We start from the raw sequence: 23,591 nt of genomic DNA, 5'->3' as shown, positions 1-23,591 counted from the left end.
TAAACCTTTATGGGATTAAAAAGCTTCATCTTTCTCCCAAGGACTAGCTGGTGTTTTTGAACTGCTGATTTTGTGGTAAGCCACCAAACCCGTAACCCACTATGTTACCTGGGTTGCTTACAGAAACAGATAGCCTCGTCTTTTCCCCTGGAAACAGCTGGTGGGTTTGAACCACCAGCCTTGTAACTGGCAGTTAGCTTATCCCACGGTGCAACAGTAATATGGTAGCATCCTAAGGACAATAAGAAGGGCATTGGAGATAGGAGACAGTCTTTCCCTGAAGGATAAATTTTTTTAAATGTAAACAAATGAGCCCAGCAGTTTTATATATTAATAGGTGCATTTAAAACATTATAATACAGTAAAACTAAGGCAGTAAGTGGCTGAGGAAAGGCCTGCTACAACTCGAGTGGTCAAGGCAGGCCTCTGTAAGGAGAGAATATACAAATGGAGACCAAAATCATGTAAGGGCCTCCATCCCGAGGAAGAATGTTCTAGACCAAGTGTTGCTTAAACAATAGGGTGATTGTGGCAAAACTGAGAAGCACTCTGGGAGACCAAATAGAATATCAGTTCTCCAAGGGCTAAATCAATCAATTCAACCGATAATACTGAATCTCCACCCTGCACCCCCACCTGTTAGAAAGCACACTCACACATTTGCAAACACACACACTCTTCCTCTCACACACGCAAGTTCATACACACACATATTCACACACACGCTCGCACATATTCAAACACATATACTCTCACACACACAAGTTCACACACAATCCTATTCATTCACACACACTCTCATATATTCACACCCTACATATTCACATCCATAGTCACAAACATCCACAATCACCAACACACTCACACGGACACCCATACACTCACACCCCCATACACACACATTCACACCTAATTACTCACACATTCATGCACTCATTCACACACACACACTCTCTCTCTCTCTCACTCAACACACACACACACACACACACACACACACACACACACACACTCAGGAGATCAAGGTGTACCTGAACCCTAGCGGGGCAGAAAGACAAGACTCAGTCTCCATCCAAAGGCCTGCACTAACCCCCGCCCGCCCGCCCCCGAGTTACAGACTCCCCACTCGGAGAAATCGCGCGTCTTAGAGGAGAGGTTCAAACAGCAAAGGTCGCCAGACAGCTGTGCTTCTGGCTTCCTTCCCAAGACTGTCCCGCAGCGCAGCGGGTCAGGTCTCGGGAAACCGCCTGCTAAGGGGTCGCTGCTGGACGCAGAGCGAAGCGGAGCGCAGAGAGCCTTGAGCGAGCGCCGCCACCAAGCGCCGGGCGCGGCGGGCTGGACTCCACGCTGCGGCCCACGGAGCAGCGCGCCTGCCCTGCCCACGGACGCGACGCCGGCGGGTGCAGAGAGGCAGCCCCAGCCGGCCGCGAGACCGCCATAGCTTAGCTCCTCTCCCATCCTGGAGTCCAGGGGGCATTTCTGCGCTGCAGGTAGCGTTGTGCAGCCTTGGTGACGGATCGGTTGAGCGCCGGCTGCCCAGGGAAGGGTCTGCTTTGGGGACACACACGCACGCGCGCGCAGGAGATAAAGGAGGCTGCCTGCCTACCTGGGACACCACACCTGGGGAGTGGGGCTGCCGTCACTGGGTGACAATGATTTGGATGGAACGGTTTTGTGCCTAGTGCTTCCACATCTCCCCGTGCCTAGTGTGAGCCTCCTGGCGAGGGGGCGCTGCGTTTCTTCGTCGCATGCACCCCACCGCGTGGGGCTTGGGTGGGCTCGCTAAAATCCTGGAGGCTGGAATGGAATCATTTACTGGCTTACATGGAGCAACCTAGACTTGTCATCTCGCAATGCGGCGCTGGTAAGAAAGAGGGAGGAAAAAACGCAAAAAACCAGCATCACTGCCTGGATAGCGTCTCCAACACTGTCGATCTTCGCGGAAGCAGACCAAACCAAGCTCAAACCTAATTCATTGCCTTTAAGCGTCTTCAGACACATGGCGGCCCTGCAGGGCACAGCAGAACTGTCCCTGTGGATTTCCAAAACTCAGCATCCACATGGGAGCAGAACGTCTCATGTCCTGCGACCGGCAAGTGCTTTTCAACAGGCCTCCTCTGGGGGAATGAACAGAGAGGGTAAAAACAAAGACAAATAAAACTGAGTCTCTTCCGCCCCTGCATGGCTCACTTTCTTTCTTCAAAGAACCTCCCTTTGCTGCTGTGGTTACATGTCCTCCTCTGGGACCGGTTCCACTGAAGACTTAGTGGCCCCTCTCATGACTTTCTATTGCCTGGGCCCCGTGGTAACCGTCTATCACAGAGAGTGGGACAGGGCACAGGCTCAAGCGGTACGAATAGTTTCGCTCCTAGCAACGACCTCAACACACGGAACCAACAGGAATCACCACCACCATTTGCTGATCACCGTGTGTGTGTCAGAATCAGGCTAAGCACGCCATGTATTATCTCATTTAATGCTCTCAGTAAAACAGTCTGTGTTCTGTTATTTCAGTTTTGTATCAGGTAAGGTTGGGGCACGGGGGAGAGGCACAGAAAAGCCACACGTTGAAATGCAAAGCCAAGTTCATCACACCCCAAAGCTCATGCACTCACGCCTTCAGCAGTCTCTTGCCCTGAGCCCAGCTCGACAGGTCCCACACCTCTGTGCCACCTCTCTCTGGAGCAAAGAGCAGCGGGTCTCCCAAGGCCATCCTTGATCTGTCTTCCCCCACGGCACACCCTCCACCAAAGGCCCAGAGAGTTCTCTTCCTCTGCCCAGTGACTGCCACACTCTACACGCACCTTCACGTGCGACAGCCTCAGATCTGTAACTTACGCCTGAAGGATCTGCTCCTGTGTTCGTTCCTGGTGGAACAAAGGCATTGAAGCTCCAGGTCGCTGAGGCAAGGTGTTTATTGATTAGCTTCCCATCAATATGCAGCCTCTCTGCAAAGTAAACTTCAACTCTTAGGTATGCAGTGGGCAACTCCTCCCTCCCTTTGCCCTTCCTCCTCCAATGTATAACTAGGTTGGTGCAGAGCAGGGATTAGAATGGCAGGGTCAACCGGCTGGATGTGCCACATTCTCTTCAGGGTCTGGATTTAGCAGGAGGACGTCCACCCTCTCAGATGGCAGGCGATAAGGTAAAGCAGCATTGGGCTGGTTTTGAATTTGCTTTTGAGGCAATTAATAGGAAAATGAGTTTAAACCAATCCGCAAATCCAGGCTTCCTGGGATGTTGGCTACCACAGATCAAAGCTAGTTCTCTTTACCTAGCCAATGAGTAATTCCCTTGGCAGCGAAAAATATAAACCCAGTAATTTATTCATTGATGATAGGGTTTTTAAGTTACTTGCCGTATTTTCTGACTAATCTGCCTAACTTTTTTCTTAAATCATTCTGTATACTTACCAAGATTATGTACAAAAGAAAAAGAAGACAGTGTAGCCTGAATGTAACTAATGCTTACAACTGACATGGACTCTCCAAAGACACCACTCTGGGAAGGATGGAAGGATTGTTGTAAAGTAACTCTAAGATCCGACAGCAGAGTGCAGGGGGTGAGCTTGGCCTGACTCGGAGAAGTGGAGAACACAGTCCTCAGGGCCCTTATTGAAGCATCCGAGAAACTATAATGTGCTGACCTATGAGTGAACGCTGCAGCAGTCTGCTCCCTCCTTTGGAAACCCTATGGAGCAGTTCTCTCCTGTTCTATAGGATTGCTCTGAGTTGTAATGGACTTTACAGCAACAGGCTGGAGGTGTTTGGTTAGTGTGTATTAGGTCATAGTAGTGTACGGGGTTATATTCTTGGGTGGGTTGCCTATAATGCCACTATGTAGAAAAATGTCTTTGTTCTCAATAAGTACTGGCAGAAGTATTTCGGAGTGAGATGGCACAACATCTGCTATTTATTTTCAGTTGGTTCAGCCAACATAACACACAGAGCAGGAGTTCAGCTCATGTGTTGACCGCTGGTGAATGCGGGGGCAGGGTATGCTTAATGCCCTCAACTTCTCTGTAGATTTGATATTCTGCAAAATAAAAACACAAAATAAAAAAGGCCTCAATATTGTGGTTCCCTTCAAGTTTCCTCTAACCATGCTCTAGCACCCATATCTACAGCAAAATAGTCTTTTGGGGCGGGGGGTTATGCCCCTGACAGAGTAGGAACTGTATGTTCTAATCTGGCGAATTTTACTGACAAAGCAGGGTATCCCCCATGTCAGCAAGCGACTTGGTAAAGCGCGCAGGCTTGGGCATCAGTCAGGCTTGAGCTAGGGTTCTGGAACTCTTGGGGATGCTCGAACTGAACCTGGGCTAAGTCGTAGAACCAATATTGGTTTCTTATATGGTGACAACGTAAGGCCATTTCGGCCTATAACACTGACAGCCATCATGTCAATTCTGACTTAGCAGGTTTCTGAGCCTTTGTAAATATTTATGGGAACAGAGAGTCACATCGTTCTTCTGTATAGGACAATAGGAAAAGGACATGATACAGGCTATTCAGGATTTTCGTGGTACTAAAGTACTTGGAGGTAATTCAATTAGATGCTGTGAGACGTCTGTTGTTACTGGTTGCTGAATCTGTTCTGATTCACGGTGACTCTGTGTCTCACAGAACAAACACCGCCGATCCACACCAGCTTCACAACCATTCTTGGGTTTGAAAGGTGGCATTTTGATGTTAGTAATGCTTTGTATGATGTGTATATTTAAAAGTAGCTGCACATCCTGGCTTCATTGGTATTACAGCTTAGGACAAAGCTAAAGGACACAGTACTTTAAAGATAGTGTACAGGCAAATATCAAGTTAATAACTATACAGATTTAGGTATGTAAATTTGAGAGAATTATGAAGGCCATGCTCATAGAACTGAAGTTTGGCAGATGCTGAAAAAAATAGCTAATATGATTAACATATTAGCATCTGGGCAGCTAGCAGATGTTCAAGCTTCATTTAGAATCATCATTTAATTCCTTGCAGGGGCTTTGGTACATGTGTTGTAGAACTTTCTACAGAACAAGGGATTGTCCAATAATGGAACCCAAAAAGAAGAACTGACATCAAGCTCAATGTTTTTGAGCTTTTGAATCTACCTGCATTTTGAAAGAATTGGGATTAGCATAGGACTGAGGGTCCGGTGAACTGAGTTCTTACTCTGCATGTGCCTGCTAAGACCTTTGCAGGGGACCTTAATTTATCCAACTGAAAAATGTGCCAGAGTCACCGTGAGATGATGGTGGGATCCCTGCCTGCAGGGTTTTGGATCTAGTATAATCTGCAGGTGGAACTCATTTTCCAAGCAGATTCTGGTTTCACCCTATCCAGGCTCAGGTTCTAAACCATTAAGCGTAAAGTCCACATCGCATTCTCACTAGCTATTCTCAACTGAAATCATAGATGGTGCAAACAGTTCACATGCTCAGCTGCTGACCAAAAGATTAGAGCATCAAGTCCACCCAGAGGTGCCCCTGGAGAAAGGCCTGGTGTTCTACCTCTGAAAAAAACAGCCATTAAAAAAAATTGTACGGAACCCCATTGTACTCTGACTCACACGAGGGTGCCATGAGTTGGACTCTACTGAATAGCGATCGATTTTATTGCATGCCTGGTTAATCGTCTAAAGAGACCGCGTATTAAGCTTTAAACTGGACAAGGAAAAGATAACTACAAAGTCACATCATCCAGGTGAGGGAGACCATGATCCCGGGGTCATAATGGTGTTCATGGGTTTACTGAGATACAGAGCTTTAGAGAGCACAAGAGAGGTCAAAGAAAACTATCACAAAAATATGGTTGGAGGCAGACTGACAGAACTCCCACAGTTCGGGGAACCAGGGCCAGGATTTGGTACACTATGTTAGTCAAGGGGGCTGACAATATTGGTCCAGGGGCTTCCCTGAAGTGGCCCCAGGACAGTGATCTCCATAAAGGATACACTGAGGTCAATATGCACCTGTTTTGATGCTAACCACTGAAGATGTTAGTTTGAATAATGAGGGCTAATGGATTTTATTCCGACTTAATAATTTCTGAAAATTCCCCTCTCATGAACAAAACATTGTTGGAACAAACTAGTCACATAGGTGGTTCACTGTAAATGTCACTTGTCTTCATTTACAATGTCAGAGAAAGACAACAAAAAGCAAAAGGCAACAAAGAGCCAATGTAGCGTGAAGCCTGGAGAGGAAGATTAACTCTGAGAAAGGAGGATAGGTCACAAAGCAAATGAGATGAAATCAAATAGGTTTGGATATTTGGAAAGTCTCAGAAATTCAAGTGAAATGCTTAAAATTGATGAGTATCTATTACTTCTTACCTGGACACCTGGTGAAGTTTTTTTCTTGGAGAGTCACAAGTGGAGAATTCCAGGAACAGGGCAGAAGTAGGGCAGGAGGCATATGTGATAACTAAAAATGCAGCTGGAAAACCAGACCAGGGCAATGACTTTAAGAACATCCTAAGATTTCCAAAAGAGACTTGGCGGCATGGTGGGTTACAAGTTGAGCTGCTAACCCTAAGGTCAGCAATTTGACACCACCAGCCACTCCGCAGAAGAAAGAGGAGGCTTTCTACTCCTATGAAGATTCACAGTCTCAGAAACCCACAGAGTTTCTGCCCTATAGAATCACTATGAGTCAGAATCAACCTGAGGACAGTGAGATTTCCAAAATTTTCACAACTTTCATATATTATTTATGGTTCTAATTTTTCTTTCTTGTTTTTATAAAATGAGCAGTTAATTTTAGGGATAGCTACAAAATGGACTTACAAGGAACAATCTGGGAATGGAATAGCCCCACCAAAGAGAGGCCTTTTATCTTTGAAAAGTCACTCCAATACAGGAATGGTGGGAGAAAGATGGGCCTATCTACTCCCATAACGAGTCACAGTCTTGAAAACTCACAGAAGCAGTTCTACCCTGTCCTCTAGGGAAGCTGTGACCTGGCACCGACTCAAGGCCAGTGGGTTTTTGAGTACAGGAACAGGTAACAGTGTTGTGACTTAGACTGGGTATTTGGGGTGGCAAAGAAAGCTGATGGAGAAGACGGGGAGTCAAATCCACACAACAGTCATCACTTTCACCCTGCTTCTGTGGCTCCTCTGCTCTCCATTGCCATGGTCACTGACTGGACTATTACAATGAGAAGGAAAACTAAATGCTGTGTTTGTGATTGTGGGGGAGCAAGAAGAGAGTCAGCAGTGAGGGAAGAGAGTAGCAGTCCAGGGATGGAGTGGGGCTTTCAGTGACCAAATGTTTGAAGACTCCACCATGAGAAAGAAAAAAAAGATGCAGGAAATCGACTAGCATATGTTGACCTTGGGATTGGATGTGGGGAGACTGGGGCTTTCTTCTGCAGCTCCACCATGACGAATAGCTGAGCACCCTGTGCTTCTTTGGGTTTTTCCCAGAAAGCTCACAAAGGTTTTCTGTGGCTAGCTGACGAAAGGAAACTGTGTGATAGATGGTGACAAAAATCACTTGAAAATGGTGGCTGCTTGGTGGTTTGGTTTTGATCAAAGTCACAGATGGCAAATTCCATAGATGTGTAAGGTTTTCTCTCTCCCCCACCCCAACCATTTAGAAAGATTATAACCCTACATTTCTCAGATGTGTTTGGCTTCTGTATGTGTGTTCCTGCCTCGTCAGGAATAAAGACTAACAAAGTATGCAAAAGCATAGCTGCTGGGTCAAAATCCTTACTCTACAATTTACTATGTGTGAGACCAGTGCTAGCCTCAGCCTAGTCATCTGTAAAGTTGTGATGTTAGTGGTGCCATCATAAGGAGCGTGACAAGTAGAGTAACAGCCCTCCAAATACGCCCACCGCCTGTTTCCTCAAATGAATATGTTACCTGCCATGGTTTTAGACCTTGAAATGAGAAAGTTATTCAAGGTTATCAGGATGAGCCCAACTAATGACATGATTCCTTAAGAGCTGAGCGCTTTAACCTAGTGTAGCAGGGGTTGAGAGATGTCACTTGAGAAGATGAGACTGGTCCTTTGCTGGCTGTGAAAATGAAGAAAAGGTGTCACTCGCCTTCAAGTACTGACTCTGTCCCTCAGTTTGCAGTCAGGAAGGGAATGAACACCTTGTCCTTCAACCACAAGGAATTGAATTCTGCCATCAACCCAAATTTTCCTCTAGAAGGTCCAGAAAGGAATGTAGCTGGCTGACGTGTGGTTTTTGGTCTAGACTTCTGGCCTACAGACCCATAAGATGATAAATTTCAGTTGCTTAAACAATTATGCTTGTGGTTATTTGTTACAGTGACAATAGAAGATTAACCCCAGGAGTAGATGAGATGGTTCATAGAAAGCATTGGATAAGTGGCTTTGCATGTAGTAATTAATAATCAATGTTCAGTATTAAGTCTTCAGGCTGTGCTTTCATTGTATGTAAATTCAGACTGCCCACCTTAAGTCATTGGGGGAAGAGGTGTAGCTAATGAGGAGTGTTAGCAAGGTTAAAGAAGAGTGCTTTCTGGGTAGCCCTTGATGCCCCTCACTGCTGAAAGGGCTACTGCCTCTAAAGTAGATGAACATCTATGGCCCAGGAATGGCTTGAGAGGAAGTGGGATATGAGGAGAAGCCCCTAGGTAAGTGACTGGAACCTTATCTTGGCTTGCTTTCTTTGGCTGTTAAAGTCAATGCAGTTTAGATGTTTAATTCATTTGGGAGGATAATTCAAAATGTCTGGTATACCACAGACCAAAGTGAGTGTGTGTAATATACACATTGGGGGAACATCCCATACGTCAGCTCTAAAATCCATTGTTCGAGGGAAGGAATTTGCTGAGAGGGAGGTCTGCATAGGCACTACCGATGATCAATTTTGAATTAATGGAAAGAGGTGAAGCTTTGTAAACATACAGATTCCCAATCACTAACCCAGTGGTGGTTCTGGGGTAAAGTTCAAGATCTTGCATGTGGAACAATGTTTCCAATAAGATTCTTGTTTCAGAGTCGGTAGACTATATATCTTAAAGGCTCCTTTCTGGGTGTTTCTGTGCTGCCTTGGTGATAACCACACTGTAAGCTTCCTGAGGCAACAGTTTTTCATGCTAGAAGAAAGGAAACTACAGTCATCCTTCACTTAAAAAGCAAGTATAGCTCCTCCAGGTGAAGTGGCCCAGGTCAGATACCCACCAAGTACAAGAGCAGGAACTTAAATTCGTTTTGATGTGATCCATTCATTCATTCACTCAACAAAATGCCCACTATATTCCTTTTGTTTCATTTTTTAAAGTAAATACACATTACATTTAGGGTACCTGAAATGTTTTTCTTATGAAATAATAATATAAAGGACAAATACCCCTTTCTACTCCTTCTCAAAGGTCACATTTTTTCCCCAAAGGACATTGTGATAGTTACATAATCTGTTGTCAATTTGAGACTTAAGAGTGAAGGAGTAGAGTTTAGCCTGTCAACCAGTTTGCAGCTTGATAACCTCATATGGAGGCACTCAGGAGATAAATAGCTTGCTGGAGCCGGGACGCAAACTCACTCACGCCCTGCGAGACATTTCCATTGACAAGACACATGGAGTTACACTAGAGCTCTGGAGCCAGAGCAGCCACGTGGAGACCCCTGCCAGTGCTGAGAAGTTTATACCACCACTGGACCCACAAGACTTTCTACCCACTGGCCTGTGATCTTCCTGCATTCAGTGTCATGGCATGTGTTTCATGAATCTGAAAAGGACTTTATAGATTGGTACTGGACATATGGGCTAACATCAGGACTTATGGAGTTGATCTAGACTGGGCTGTAATGTATTTTCAATATTCAGCTACTCTTGTATATAAAGCTCTTCCTTATACACATATGTGCCTCCCTGGATTTGTTTCTCTAGTCCACCCAGACTAACACAGATATCATCTTGTCATTGTTATCAAGAATATTTTCTCTGAATTACACACATACACACACACACACACACATTTAACTATAGCACTGGAAATTGCCAAAAATGAAAGGCATAATGCCCTAGGTGTTAATGATTTGAAATGGAATGGTACTGGTCATTGTAAGTCAGAAAATCATATGGTTTACTACATCATGAATGACACTATGGTTTACTACATCATGAATGACACTATCAAGAGGAATGGCATTGCATTCATCATCAAAAAGGATATTTCAAGGTCTATCTTGATTTGTAATGCTATTTGTGATAGGATTATATCTATCTGCCTTAAAGGAAATCCAAACAGTACAACTATTATTCAAATTTATGCACCAACCACCAAGGCTAACTGATGCAGAAATTGTGTTTCGTTGAGCATGCCAAGGCATTTCGACGGAATGGATCATGACAAACTTCGGATAGCCTTGAGAACAGGACATTTCAGAATACTTCATTGTGCTCATGTGAAACTCATACATGAATCAAGGGGCAATTGAGAAAACAGAACAAAGTAATACTCTATGATTTAAAATCATGAAAGGGGGAGACTTGGCAAGATGGCAACAAGGTAGGCAGCTCATGCTGGGAGCTCAGTGGATATCGGTGAGTTGAGAGATGTAGGGGTCGAGTAGGGGTTCCAAAGTTGTTGCTTAATTACTGCAATGGTTGGTTAATTCTCCTGCACAAGTAAGAATTGGTCTGGTACCAGCCGCTGCGCTGCTGCGGAGCACCATGTCTCAGCCATCCACAGCATCTTGAGTCCAGCTCCCTAGTAGAGGCTGCTGTAGCCACAGTTTGATATTCCAATTTTCACAGGCACTCCCACTGCCTGTTAGCGGATTCCTCTTCCAAGACCAGCACTTTATTTCCTTCCTTTTCCCTGCCCTGCTCGGCATTCTTCGCCATTCTACCAGACTTGGCTGGCTGCCTCTAACCAGGAGCAAAAGCCCCCACTCCCGCTACATCCCCACTCCCTGAGATGTGTGCTCCCACACCCAGGCCAGCACTTTCCTTCAACCACAGGGCACTCAGCTGCAAATGGCCCCTTTGGAGGCCTGAGGGTTGCTGGAGTGTGACACAAGCTGACCTCAGAGCCTGACTATGGAGAGGGCTACCCAAACTGCCTTCCAAACCACAAACTCCTGATAGGCTAGGGTGAGAGGGAAACCCCAGTGGGACAAAGGTGAAACGCAACTCCCAGGGCAGCCTGCAGAAGCATCAATAGCCCAGGGCTCTTTGGCTCCTGGGGAAATGGCACCTAGTTCCAATAAATCAACACAGAAGCAGCAAGCTGCCTCAACAGCTTCAACAAGAAAACATGAGAAACAAAATCCAATGTCAGAGGATGAGCTATCCCTAATTGCAGTCTTTAGAAGAGGCAAACGTTGACTTCCCACTGAAAGAAATCTTCAGAATGCTGCTTAGAGTCATATAGGATATGAGGGAAGCAATACATAAAAAGGATGAAATGATAGAGGAGAAAAATGCCATGCACCAAAAGTAAAAACAAGAGCTAAGGGATGAGACAAAGAAACCTGTAGCAAATTCACAGATGTCGCCAACTAACTGGAGGAGGCAAAGAAACACACTAGTGACTTAGAGGTCAACCAAGCACACTTCACCAAACAGGAAAAAAAATGTCAAATGAGATCATCAGAGAAGCTGAAGAAAGCCTGAGAGATATGTTTGATGCTATGAGGAGGAAGAACAACAGAATAATTGGATTGCCATAACAAGACACAATGTAGAAGTCAATGGCAAAAATTGTGATGGAATTCTTAGAGGAAATCTTCCCCAGCTTAGTTGTCCTGATTGAAGAACTGTATCCTGAGTTGTTTTATTATTTGGAAATGTAACCTGTTATTTCTCTAATAAGCTCTATCATTTAAAGAAAGAAAGAAAACTTCCCAGCTTACTGAATGAGAACCAGGCAACCATTCAGGAGGTTACCTCCATTTCAGGAGGTAGAAAGAACATCAGCTAACAAACTGAATCCCAAGAAGAAGTCAACAAAGCATATAATAGTTAAACTATCCAACTTTGAGGGAAGGAAGAAAATCATAAGGAAAACTAGGGGGGGGGGGAACAGTCACCTATAAAGGCAATCAAATAAGAATATGCTCAGTCCTATCAGCAGACACTATGAAGAAGAGGAGAGAGTGGAGTAATATATTCCAAAAATAAAAGAAAATAACACAAACCCAAGAATACTCTATCCAGTCAAATTATCTATCAAGATTGATGGAGAAGTAAGAGTCTTCCAAGACAAGGAAAAACTAAAAGAAAATGTTAAAAGAAACCCAGCTTACAAAAGATCCTTGCTGACCCAGTATGGGCAGAACAACACTCACCCAGCACAAATAAAAGAATGCCATCTAGAACAACTACACCCTGAGGTCAACAAAGAGAAAACAGCCCCCAAGATAGCACTGGCTCAATGTCGGAAAGAAGGCAAGCAACGCCCCCCCTCCCCCGACACACACACATGCACAACCCACCAATAAGAATGGAGGTAGCAAAACACCCAACACAGAAGGTACAAGATGACATCACAGAGTCCACAGATGGATTTAATAACACTGAATACTAATGAACTGAACTCAGGCATTAAAAGGCAAAAGCTAGCAGACTGGCACAGCACTGCTGACTAGAGGAGACACATCTCAAGATTACAGACATAAATAGGCTGAGAATCAAAGGCGGGAGAAAAATATATCAAGAAAATAGCAATTAAAAAAAAGCAGGGGTTGCGATCTTAATCTCATATATAATTGATCTCAAAGTGTCAGCCATAACAAGAGATAAGGAGGAGCGCTATATAATGCTCAAGGGAACAGTACACCAAGAACCAGTGAGCATAATAAATATATATGCACTCAATGAGAGGACCACAAAATTCATCAATCAAACGCTCCAAAAGATGAAAAAAGAAATCACAGGCTCAACAATTATAGTAAATGACTTTATTACACTGTTCTCTGAGAAAGATCACAGGGAAAGAAATTTAACAAGAAGGCTACATATCTAAACATTACAATTAGACGATTTGACCCGATACATGTTTACAGAGCTTTCCACCCAAAAACAAACCCTTCACATTCTTTTCAAGTCAACATGGCACATACTCAAAGATAGACTACATTCTGGGACAGAAGTCAAATCTGTGTAAATTCAAGCACATTAAGGTCACACAGACCTCTCTCTCTGACCACTATGCCATGAGGCTGTAAACCAACAAAAGGAAGATGAAGAAAACCAGGGCAAACAATTGGTGGATGAATAACTCTATTGCAAAAGGGGTGGGTACTGGCCCAGATCAGAGATGAAATTAGGAAATTTCTAGAAACTAAAGAGAATTAGAATATGACTTTGGGACACAGCAAAAGCAGTTCAGAGGAAGTCTGATAGCAATACATGCACACGTGAAAAGGAAGAGAGACTTATTGATATGCTGTCACAAGTTTTACAGCAATTACAGGAGAGTCAACAGGACAATCCTACTAATAGCAAAAGAAAAGAAAAATCAGGGCTGAGATTCATGAGAGGGAAAATAAGAAATCTATGGGGAAAAATAATGATGCTAAAAGTTGGTTCTTGGAAAAGAATAACAGATTCGACAGACCACTGGCAAACCTAACCAAAGAACGAAGGGAACACATTTCAATAGCAAGTATGAGGGATGAAACAGGGCACGTTACCATGGACACTAATGAAACCAAAAGGATAATTACACAGTACTATGGAGGCCTATATTCCAATGAATTTAACAACTGGGAAGACATGGACAAATACTTGGAAAAACAAGTCCTCCCTAGACTATCCCAGATAGATATCAAGAAGCTCAACAAACCCATAGCAATAGAAGAAATGGACAAGGCTATCAAGGGATTACCAACAAAAAACTTCCCCTGGTCAAATGGCTTCACAGAAAAATTCTACCAAGCATTCAGGGAAGAACTGACACCAATCCTACACAAACTCATCCAAAACATAGAAAAAGACAGCAAACTCCTGGCCTCTTTCTATGAAGCTAGTAAAAATCTGATACCAAAACCAGGCAAGGATCCCCCAAGAACCAAGAACTACAGACCAATATCCCTAATGAACATCGATGCAAAAATCCTTATCAAAATACTGGCCAGTTGAGTCAGTTTACTGTGCCAACCTGGTCGATAAACACTTGTGGGGTTAATTAAAGGGCAGAGAGATAAATGGCTTGCTGAGCCTTGCCTTTCGAGCTCTTGAGTCTCTTGCTTTGTGATGGCCGGACCAGGTTGCAGCTTCACTAGCCCATTCCTTGCTTCAGCTGGCAAGGCTCACTTCCTGAAAGACATCCCTGAGGAGAAGCCACATGGACCTACCCCAATGCAGCCCTGGGTGTTGCAGCAGCCATGTGGAGGCCCTTGCCAGTGCTGAGATGCTCACATGTTCACTGATTCGGCTTTCCTCCTTCAGTCAGCATCATACTGTGTGTTTTGTAAGATGAAGGAGGGTTTTGTGGATTGGTGTCTGACATATGGGTTAATTTTGGACTTGTGGGCTTGGGCAGCACTGGGTTGAGATGTTTTCTTGATGCGCCTTTACCCTTTATATAAAACTCTCTTATACATGAGTTTCTGTGGACTTATTTCTCTAAAGTACCCAGATTATTATACCAATAGAATACAAAAGTATATAAAATAAATAATTTACAATGACCAAGTGGGATCCATACCAAGAATGCAGAGATGCTTGAACATATGAAAGACTATCAGTATTATTCACCACATTGGCATCGAAAGTTAGAAGAACCATGTGATAATGTTGTTAAATGCAGGAAAAACATTCAACATTCAACACCCATTTTTCTTTAAGACACCCAAGAAGATAGGAATGGAAGGAAAAGTCCTCAAAACAATACAGGCTAGATATGAAAAACAAACAGTCAACATGGCAGTCAATTGAGAAAATACTAAAACAATCCCACTGAAAAAGGGGACCAGTTAAGGATGTCCCATGTCCCCACTCCTATTTAACATCATCCTGGAGATCCTACCTAACAGCATAAGGCAAAAAAATAAAGACATCAAAGATATTTGTCTGGAGAAGGAAGAAGCGAAACCATAGTTATTCACAGATAATATTGTTTTATATGTGGAAAATCCCAAAAGCTACACAAGGGAAGTGCTGGAACTGATAGTGGAATATGGCAGAGTGGCAGGACATAAGACCTGCAGACAGAAGTCTATTGGACTGCGATACACACCAGACAAGACCATGGAAGTTGGCATCAAATATGCAGTATCCTTCACCATAACCAAGCACAAATTGAAATATCTAGGGATATACCTGACTAAAAAAACCCAAAAGATTTGTATGAGGAAAACTACAGAACAGTATTACAAGAAGAATGACCTCAACAAATTGAAGAATATCCCATGCTCTTGGATCCAAAGACTCAATATAGTAAAAATATCAGTTCTACCCAATACACTATATAAGTTTAATGTTATTCCGATACAAACACCATCATCTTTCTTCAAAGAATTGGAACACCTGATTACCAACTTCATATGGAGAACGAAGAATCCCAGAATAAGCAGAGAACTCCTCAAGAAGAAGGACAAAGTTGGAGGGCTTGATTTTCCTGACTTTAGCAACTATTATGTAGCCACAGTGGTCAGAACAGCCTGGTATTGGCATAATGATAGATACTCAGACCAGTGGAAAAGAACGAAAATCCAGAAATAATATCATCAGCATACAGACAACTGATATTTGATAACAGCCCAAAAAATATCAAAGGGGAAGCAGATGTCCTCAACAAGTGGTGCTGGAAAAAAATGGATATCTATCTACAGAAAAATGAAGCAAGACCCTTACCTCACTCCATTCACAAGAATAAACTCAAGGTGAATCACAGACCTTGAGGTAAAACCCCAAACTATTAGTGCGATCAATGAGGGAATTGGGATAAGCATGAGAACTCTTGCGTAGGGAATACGTAGGCTATCTATCAGAAATAGGAAGGACACAAACACAGAGGAGGCACAAATTGACAAGTGGGATATACTGAAGATAAAATACTTATGTACATCAAAATAATTTTCCATGAGAGTAATAAAAGCGTCTACCGACTGGGGAAATAGCTTTAGCAATGACACATCAGACAAAGGCCTTATTACAAAATTATATAATACTCTGCTAACTTACAATAAGGAAAAAAATTGCCCACTGAAAAAGTGGGCAAAGGACCTGAACAGAAGTTTCACAAGGGTAGAATTCCAATTGGCCAATGAACATATGAGAAAATGTTCCCAATCATTAACCATAAGAGAAATGCAAATTAAAGTAACTATGAGATACCACCTAACACCCTCAAAGATAGCTCAATTAAAAAAATCAGAACATAACAAGTATTAGATAGGATCTCTCATCCACTGCTGGTGTACCTGTAGGTATGTGCAACCACAATGGAAATCGATTTGGCAATATCTAAAACAGATATAAATTGCGCTACCAGATGACCCAGCAATCCCCCCATTGGGCATTACCCAGAAAAGGCAAGAACCAAACCATGGCCAGACATCTGTGCTCCAATGTTTATTGTGATGCAGTTCACAATCGCAAGGAGTTGGAAACAACCCAAATTTCCATCAATGGATGAATGGATTAAAAAACTGGTACATGCATACAATGGAGTATTACGCATCCCTAAGCAGTGATGAACACATGAAGCACTCAGATCCATGGGAAGAACTAGAGGAAATTATGCTAAGCAAAGTAAGCCAAGCACAAAGGAACAAGTGCATCATGCGCCCACTGAGGTCAGCTTAAAAAATGCAAAAGGGGCATAGGGGAAAGCTTCGATATACATACATTCCTGGGATGACGTCCAGGTCCTATGGCAGGGGCCAAACCCAACCCAGGGATACATATGGCAGTCAACTAAAAAGGAGGGGGTGGAGAAAGACAGGGGTAGAGGGAAACATAGCACTAACCCACCCAAGGGTGGGTGGTATTGTTTATATCTCCACAGGATAGGGAGAGAGGGACCAGACTTCAACACGGTGTGCCAAGACGTAAATGCAGCACACCGGCATGAGGCAGGGAACCAACAGAGAGGTCTGTGGGGCCAGCCCCCATCCCAACTACATGCCTCCCCCCTACCCCCCAGAGTGCACTTCAGAGGATAGCACTGAAAATGCAGCTCAGGGAGAGGGCCGCTTTTGACCAGGAGCAAATGAAGAGGGAAGGGGAGAGTGGAACACATCCTGACCCACCAAGCCCCAAGGACAATATTCCTGCTCAGAGTTGCCAGTGCACAGAGAGCATCATAGGGCTGACCCCACCATGAGACACGATGCCCCTCACTGACCCACAGAGGACAGCACTGGCGACACGGTGCGGGAGTTGTACCTGATCTGACCCCACAACACCGGAACAAAACACTAAAGGCATGCAGCAGAGCAGCAAGGGAGCACCAATGAAGTCCCCGAGGAAGATCACATAGAGACTTTGGGGTCAGGGCGTGACACCCCAACAGACTCCACTGGAAAACACTCATAAAGGTCAGCAGACAGACCTTGAACTATTTATAAGTTTTTCTTTCTTTGCTGTTGGCTTTGTTTATTGTTTTCTTTTGCGGTTATGTTTTGCTTTGCTTTGTTTTTGTGGTTATTATTGTCTCTGCATGTCTATCTAGATAAGACAGGTGAGATAAACAGTCCAGAGGAGAAAATTATGGGACCAATGGTTCCGGGGGTGGGGGGGCCATGGGAGAGAGGGAGGTGGGAAAGGAAGTGGTTGCCAACAAACCCAGGGACAAGGGAACAAGTGATCTAAAATCAATGGTGAGGAAGGCATAGGATGCCTTGGGGCTCTTGATCAAGGACAATTTAGCTGAGAGGAATAACTGGAACCTGATTGAAGGCTGGACAGGACAGTGGGACAAGAGGAAAGAACGCGGAGGCAAAGGACATTGCTAGAGGTCTAAACACAGGCAGGTGTAAATATATGCAAATATATTTATTTATAATAATAGGGGAATAGATCTATGTACATATACTTATTTTTTAAGTATTAAGGCAACAGATGGACATTGGGCCTCTACTCAAGTGCTCCCTCAATGCAAGGACACTTTATTCTACTAACCCGCCACTCTCTGACGCTCACCTTCCCTGACACAATCGCTGGAGACAAAATGGGTACATAAACAAATGTGGTGAAGAAAGCTGATGGTGTCTACCTTTCAAAAGATCTGGGGTCTTAAAGGCTTGAAGATAAACAAGCGGCTATCTACTTGAGAAGCAACAGAGCCCCCATGGAATAAGCACACCAGCCTATGTGATAGTGAGGTGTCGATGGGATCGGGTATAAGGCATCAAACACCTAGAACAAAACAGAAAAACTGATATTGTTGCGAATGCGGGGGAGGGCAGAGTGGAGATCCAAAGCCCATTTGTAGTCAATTTAACATCCCCTTTCAGAAGGGTCACAAGGAAGAGAGGAGCCAGTCAGAGTACAGTACGGCACCGATGAAACACACAGCTTTCCTCTAGTTCTTTAATGCTTCCCCACCCCCCACTATCATGACCCCTATTTTACATTACAAATCCAGCTAGACCAGAGCATGTACACTGGTACAGATAAAAGCTCATAGCACAGGGAATCCAGGACAGATAAACCTGTCAGTACCAGTAATGAGAGTACCAATACCAGAAGCGTAAGGGGAGGTGGAGGGAGTAAGGGGGAACCGATCACAAGGATTGACATATAACATTCTCCCAGGAGAACAAACAACAGAAAAGTGGATGAAGGGATACAATGGTCAGTTTAAGACATGAAAAAAATAATAATTTATAATTTATCAAAGGTTCATGAGGGAGGGAAAATGAGGAGCTGATACCAAAGGGCTCAAGTAAAAAGAAAATGTTTTGGAAACAATGATGGCAACATATGTACAAATATGCTTGACACATTGGATGTATGTATGGATTGTGATAGAGCTGTAAGAGTCCCCGATACAATGATTTAAAAAAATCAGGAAAGGTATTTATCAGGGTTGTATTTTCTCAACATATTTATTCAATCTCTATGCTGAGCAAATAATCAGAGAAACTGGATTCTATGAAGAAGAAAGTGGTGTTAGGATCAGGGATTTATTAACAACCTGCGATATGTAGATAACAGCCTGTGTGCTGAAAATCAGAAGGACTTGAAGCACTTGCTGATGAATATCAAGTGCTACAGTCAGCAGCATTGATTCAACTCAATGTAAAGAAGATCAAAATCCTCACAACTGGTCCACTAGGCAACATCGTGATTAATGGAGAAAAGAGTGGGGTTGTCTAGGATTTTCTCTTGCTTGGATCCACAATCAATGCTCATAGAAGCAGCATCAAGAGATCGAACAACCCATTGCACTGGGTACGTCCGTTGCGCAAGACCTCTGTAAAGCGTTGAAAAGCAAGGATGTTGCTTTGAGGACAACAAGATGCCTTACCCAGGCCATGGTATTTTCAGTTGCTTCATATTCATGTGAAAGATGAATAATGAATAAGGGAGACTAAGGAAGAATCGATGTGTTTGGATTTTGGTGCTGATGGAGAATTTTGCAAATACCACGGACTGCCACAAGAAACTAACAAACCCCTCTTGGAAGAAGTAAACCCAGAATGCTCCTTAGAGGCAAGGATGGCGAGTCTTTGTCCCATGGACTTCAGACATGTTTTTAGGAGACAGCAGTCCCTGAAGAATGACATCGTGCTTGGTAAAGTGCAGGGACAGTGAAAAAGAGGCAGGTCCTCAACCAGAGGCAGTGACGTAGTAGCAGCAACAGTGGGATCCAACATAAGAACAATTGTGAGGATGAGACAAGATTAGGCAGTATTTCATTCTGTTGTATATGGGGTCTCTCTGAGTCGGAACTAACAGCAAATAGAGTTCTATACCTTAATGGAGCTGAATCTATTTGAGCGCTTTTCTGTTGAGTGACATTTAATACTTTCTAGAACATTTGCTTCTATTTGTAAAATATTGCACTGAATATTCTTAAATGTCTCTCAGCGCATGATAGCCCTTCTCCAGTAGGGCTCATGGAGTCGCTGGGTATTACAAACATTTAACATTTTCAACCATTCACTGAAATGTTGGAGATTCTAGTACACCCAGAGGCAACTCACACAAGAGGTTTGGCGCTGTATTTCTGAAAACCCTACCATTGAAAACCCGATGGGGCTCTGTTGTCCTCTGAACGCTTGGGGTTGCTGTAAGTCAACTTAACAGCAAGATTATGGTTAGAAGATAATTGCTAAGTTGATGATGATACAAATTCACTCTTTCTAGATTGCCTTACTGTAGCTACAGAGATTTGAACATAAAAAAATATCCTTTAAGCCACAATTCTAAGTTTGAAAGTTCTAGGTGCTCGAATTTTAATTGCAAACGCTGAAAAGTCCTTGTGTGCATATTGATGTGGCTCAGGGCAGGGGCTGGTCACGCCTAATGAATGCGTACTGAGGCCCTTTTGACCCACGGCACTGACCAGGCCAGCACCCCATCTCTTTGTCACTGGGTCTCCCTGGGCTTTTTCTAAGGATATAAATGGATCCCCTGATATGGACAGTTAATTTTCATCCACAGCAAGTCTAGTTCTCTATCCTGATTTTGGTTGCTTAAAAAGGAGAAATGGGGTGGGGGAGATTTATACTTATAGAATGTTTGATGTCTCCCACTGAACAAGCTTTCAGCTGCAGGGAAGGGAAGGGATAAATGACCCTCCTGTTCTCCGGTGCACAGAGCAGGCTGTGGGTAGCCAGGGGAAGGAACCAGCTTGTAACAGTCCACGCTGTGGACAGCCAGGTGTCAGCTGAGTGAAGTTACCTGATCGTTTTCCTGCCCTGCGTTTCTCTCTCCCCAGGTCACTGGGACCTTGGTTTTCACTGTCTTCACCACTGTCCTGGCCTCCTTCCAGTTTGGATATGACATTGGTGTAATCAATGCACCTCAGCAGGCAAGTGGAACATCACAAGTTCTCTTCCTTGGCAATCTGTCAGTAACAGAGAGCTAGCACATGTTCCTGACATGTGGAGATAAAGTGTGCCCATGTGGGGACACCAGGTAATCCCAGCCTTTGGTCAGGTGTCATGCGCATGGCCCCAAAGCTGATAAACTTGCCTTTGACTCCTAAGTCAGTAACTCTCACAGGGAAAAAAAAAAGAAAGTCATAAATAATTCTTGATTGCTGCGTACCAGTTGCTGAAATCACAGAAAACTCCAGCCAGATGTCACATGCCCAACCCTGCTGAGGGTGGGGAAGCTTAGCACAGCATTTGTTCAGAGCTCCCAATAATATGTGAGTAAAAAACTCCAAATAACAACAGAAACCAATAAAATAAATATTTTCCCTTGGACAAACATGTACTAAGCACCTACTTAATGTGTATCAGACATTTTAACATAATGGTTTTTCTAATTCAGTCCACCCAACAACCTGATTTTTCAGGTCTCCAATCAGATTAAAACCTTTAGGAGCCCAGACCTGGGAATTGATCGTAGTCCTTCACCCCATTCTTGTTTCTTACCATGCTTTCAAGGTAAAACAAAGTTTTAAGCTAATAGTCAAGAAGTCCAACAAAGTCTTTACATGCTCCATTATAACAATTAGAGTGTTTTTCTTTTGTTTTACTATCAAATAATTTCTAAAATTTTGTCATGTATTTTATGAAACTCTACCCTGGTGTCTAGTTCTTAGACAAGCGAGAGAGATGGTTTTTTAAACCCCCTAGAGAAGCAACCAGGAGCTCCCCTCAGTTCTAACTCAGCTGATTAAAGTGCTGGGGCAGGACAACACTTGTCCCTCTTTCTATCACCAGTGCCAAACACAATGATTGGCACACAGAAGGTGCTCTGGCACCTGAATCCTATAAATTCACCATTATTCCACCTTTGTCTCTACCATGACCCTCTAAGAAAACCGAAGATCCTGCAGGGTGTGAATGTGTCTAGTGTATATTGGCCAGAGCCCATCACCTGAAAAAAAGTTGCTCCTCAGGCCCAAAGGTATGCTTTAGTTGTCGCACATCATCCTGAGTGCAGTGGGGCCTTTCTGTGGTTGAAAGCTCTAAGGCAGCCATTCTCAACAGGGGTCGCCTGATTCATCACAGTAGCAAAATTACAGTCATGACGTAGCAGCAAAAATAATTTTATGGTTGGGGTCACCACCACATGAGGAACTGTATGGAAGGGTGGTGGCCTGAGGAAGGCTGAGAACCATGAGGAATGTTTTGTGGAGCCGGGAAAGGTAGGTTTGTTTGTTTGTTTGTTTTTTCCAATGAGTGGTCACAATATTTTCCATATTGATGGCTGTCTTCTCTTTTCATGGAAGACTTGTCCCTATTCTAGTTCACCCACACCGACCACTTTTAGAGGGGCCACTAGACGATGGTCTCCCATCTGAGTCAGAGTTGAAAGCAGGGACTGATCTGCTCACTGGCCTCCCTTTTTGCCCACTTAATAACCCTCCTTTTGTGTGTTTAGAAGGTTTTTTAAGCACAATTATGTAAGAATGGTCATTCAAGTCCATCTGTTTGTAGTTTTAGCTGAATGACATTTAGGATCCCTGGTGGGTTGTACGTTGAGTTGCTTACTGCAAGGCCAGCAGTTTGAAACCACCGGCCGCTCCTAGAGAGAAAGACAAGACTCTTTGGTGCCATAAAGAGTTACTTACAGTCTTGGAAATCCATAGAGGCAGTTCTATGCTGTCCTGCAGAGCTGCTACGAGTGAGATTCAACTCAATAGCAGTGAGTTTGGTGTGGTTTGGGAATGACTTTTGGAATCATTTTAAGACATTTAAAAACACTTTGTTATGTTATAAAATCTCACAAACGTGTGGCAGAAACGATCAGGAAAAATAAGCTATAATTCTCTCATGCAGAAAAACTGCTGACAGTATCCTGACTTTTTTTTTTCTTTCTGTGCATAAGAGTACCAGTCTCCAACACTCAAAGGGTCAATTTGCCCGCTCCTATTAGGCCGCCACCAGACCAGTGAGTTTTGGCGAGTTGGATATTGTCCAGACAGGGGGACTTTCTGATGAGGGAAATGTCTTCCTGAGACTTCTTTGACTATAAAGGAGTATCAATTCCCCTCCCCCTGCCCCCACCTGACTTGAGCACCTAGGAATTTGCAGCCAGGGAGCACAGCTGCCTTCCAGCCCTGTTGGAGAGCATCATCACAGCCCGCTGCCTCTGAGACGGGGCCTCAGGGACAGAAATGCCATGGGAAGAAGATAACCGAGAAGATTTGCTTCAACTCAATTGCACTTTGGTATGATTTGCCTCTATGGAAGCACATTAGGAGGAGCTGTGGTGGCCTAGGGGTTACACCTAGGACTTCGACCTTCGAGGTCGGCGGTTCAAAAGAAACCACCAGTTGCTCTAAGGGAGAGAGATGGAGCTTTCTGCTCCCGTACAGAGTTACAGCCTCGGGAACTTACCGGGGCAGGTCTGCTCTCTCCAACAGGGTTACCGTGAGTCAGCTTCAACTCAATGGCAGGGAGTTTGTTTCTGTGTTTAATTTTGGGAGCACGTTATATGACCTGGCTCCGTCAGTCATCATCTCAGCGCAGCTCAGCTTGTTGCACACGGAAGTCTCGGAGGACCAGTAGGAGGAACTTCTTTTTTGTCT

General features: G+C 43.9%; 1 protein-coding gene across 1 annotated transcript in view; it reads left to right on the top strand.

Moving 5' to 3' along the window:
* SLC2A2 (solute carrier family 2 member 2) overlaps positions 1-23,591 on the top strand; it is a 60,559-nt gene that overhangs the window by 11,522 nt on the left and 25,446 nt on the right. The window contains exon 2 of the mRNA XM_075547882.1: positions 20,823-20,915. Within this exon, the coding sequence (XP_075403997.1) occupies positions 20,823-20,915 (93 nt within the window). The remainder of the gene's footprint in view (positions 1-20,822; positions 20,916-23,591) is intronic.

This window comes from Tenrec ecaudatus, chromosome 4, assembly GCF_050624435.1.
Source record: "Tenrec ecaudatus isolate mTenEca1 chromosome 4, mTenEca1.hap1, whole genome shotgun sequence".
Lineage (NCBI taxonomy): Eukaryota > Metazoa > Chordata > Mammalia > Afrosoricida > Tenrecidae > Tenrec > Tenrec ecaudatus.
Note: the sequence above shows the minus strand (reverse complement) of the source record. Positions and strands in the feature narration are given on the sequence as shown.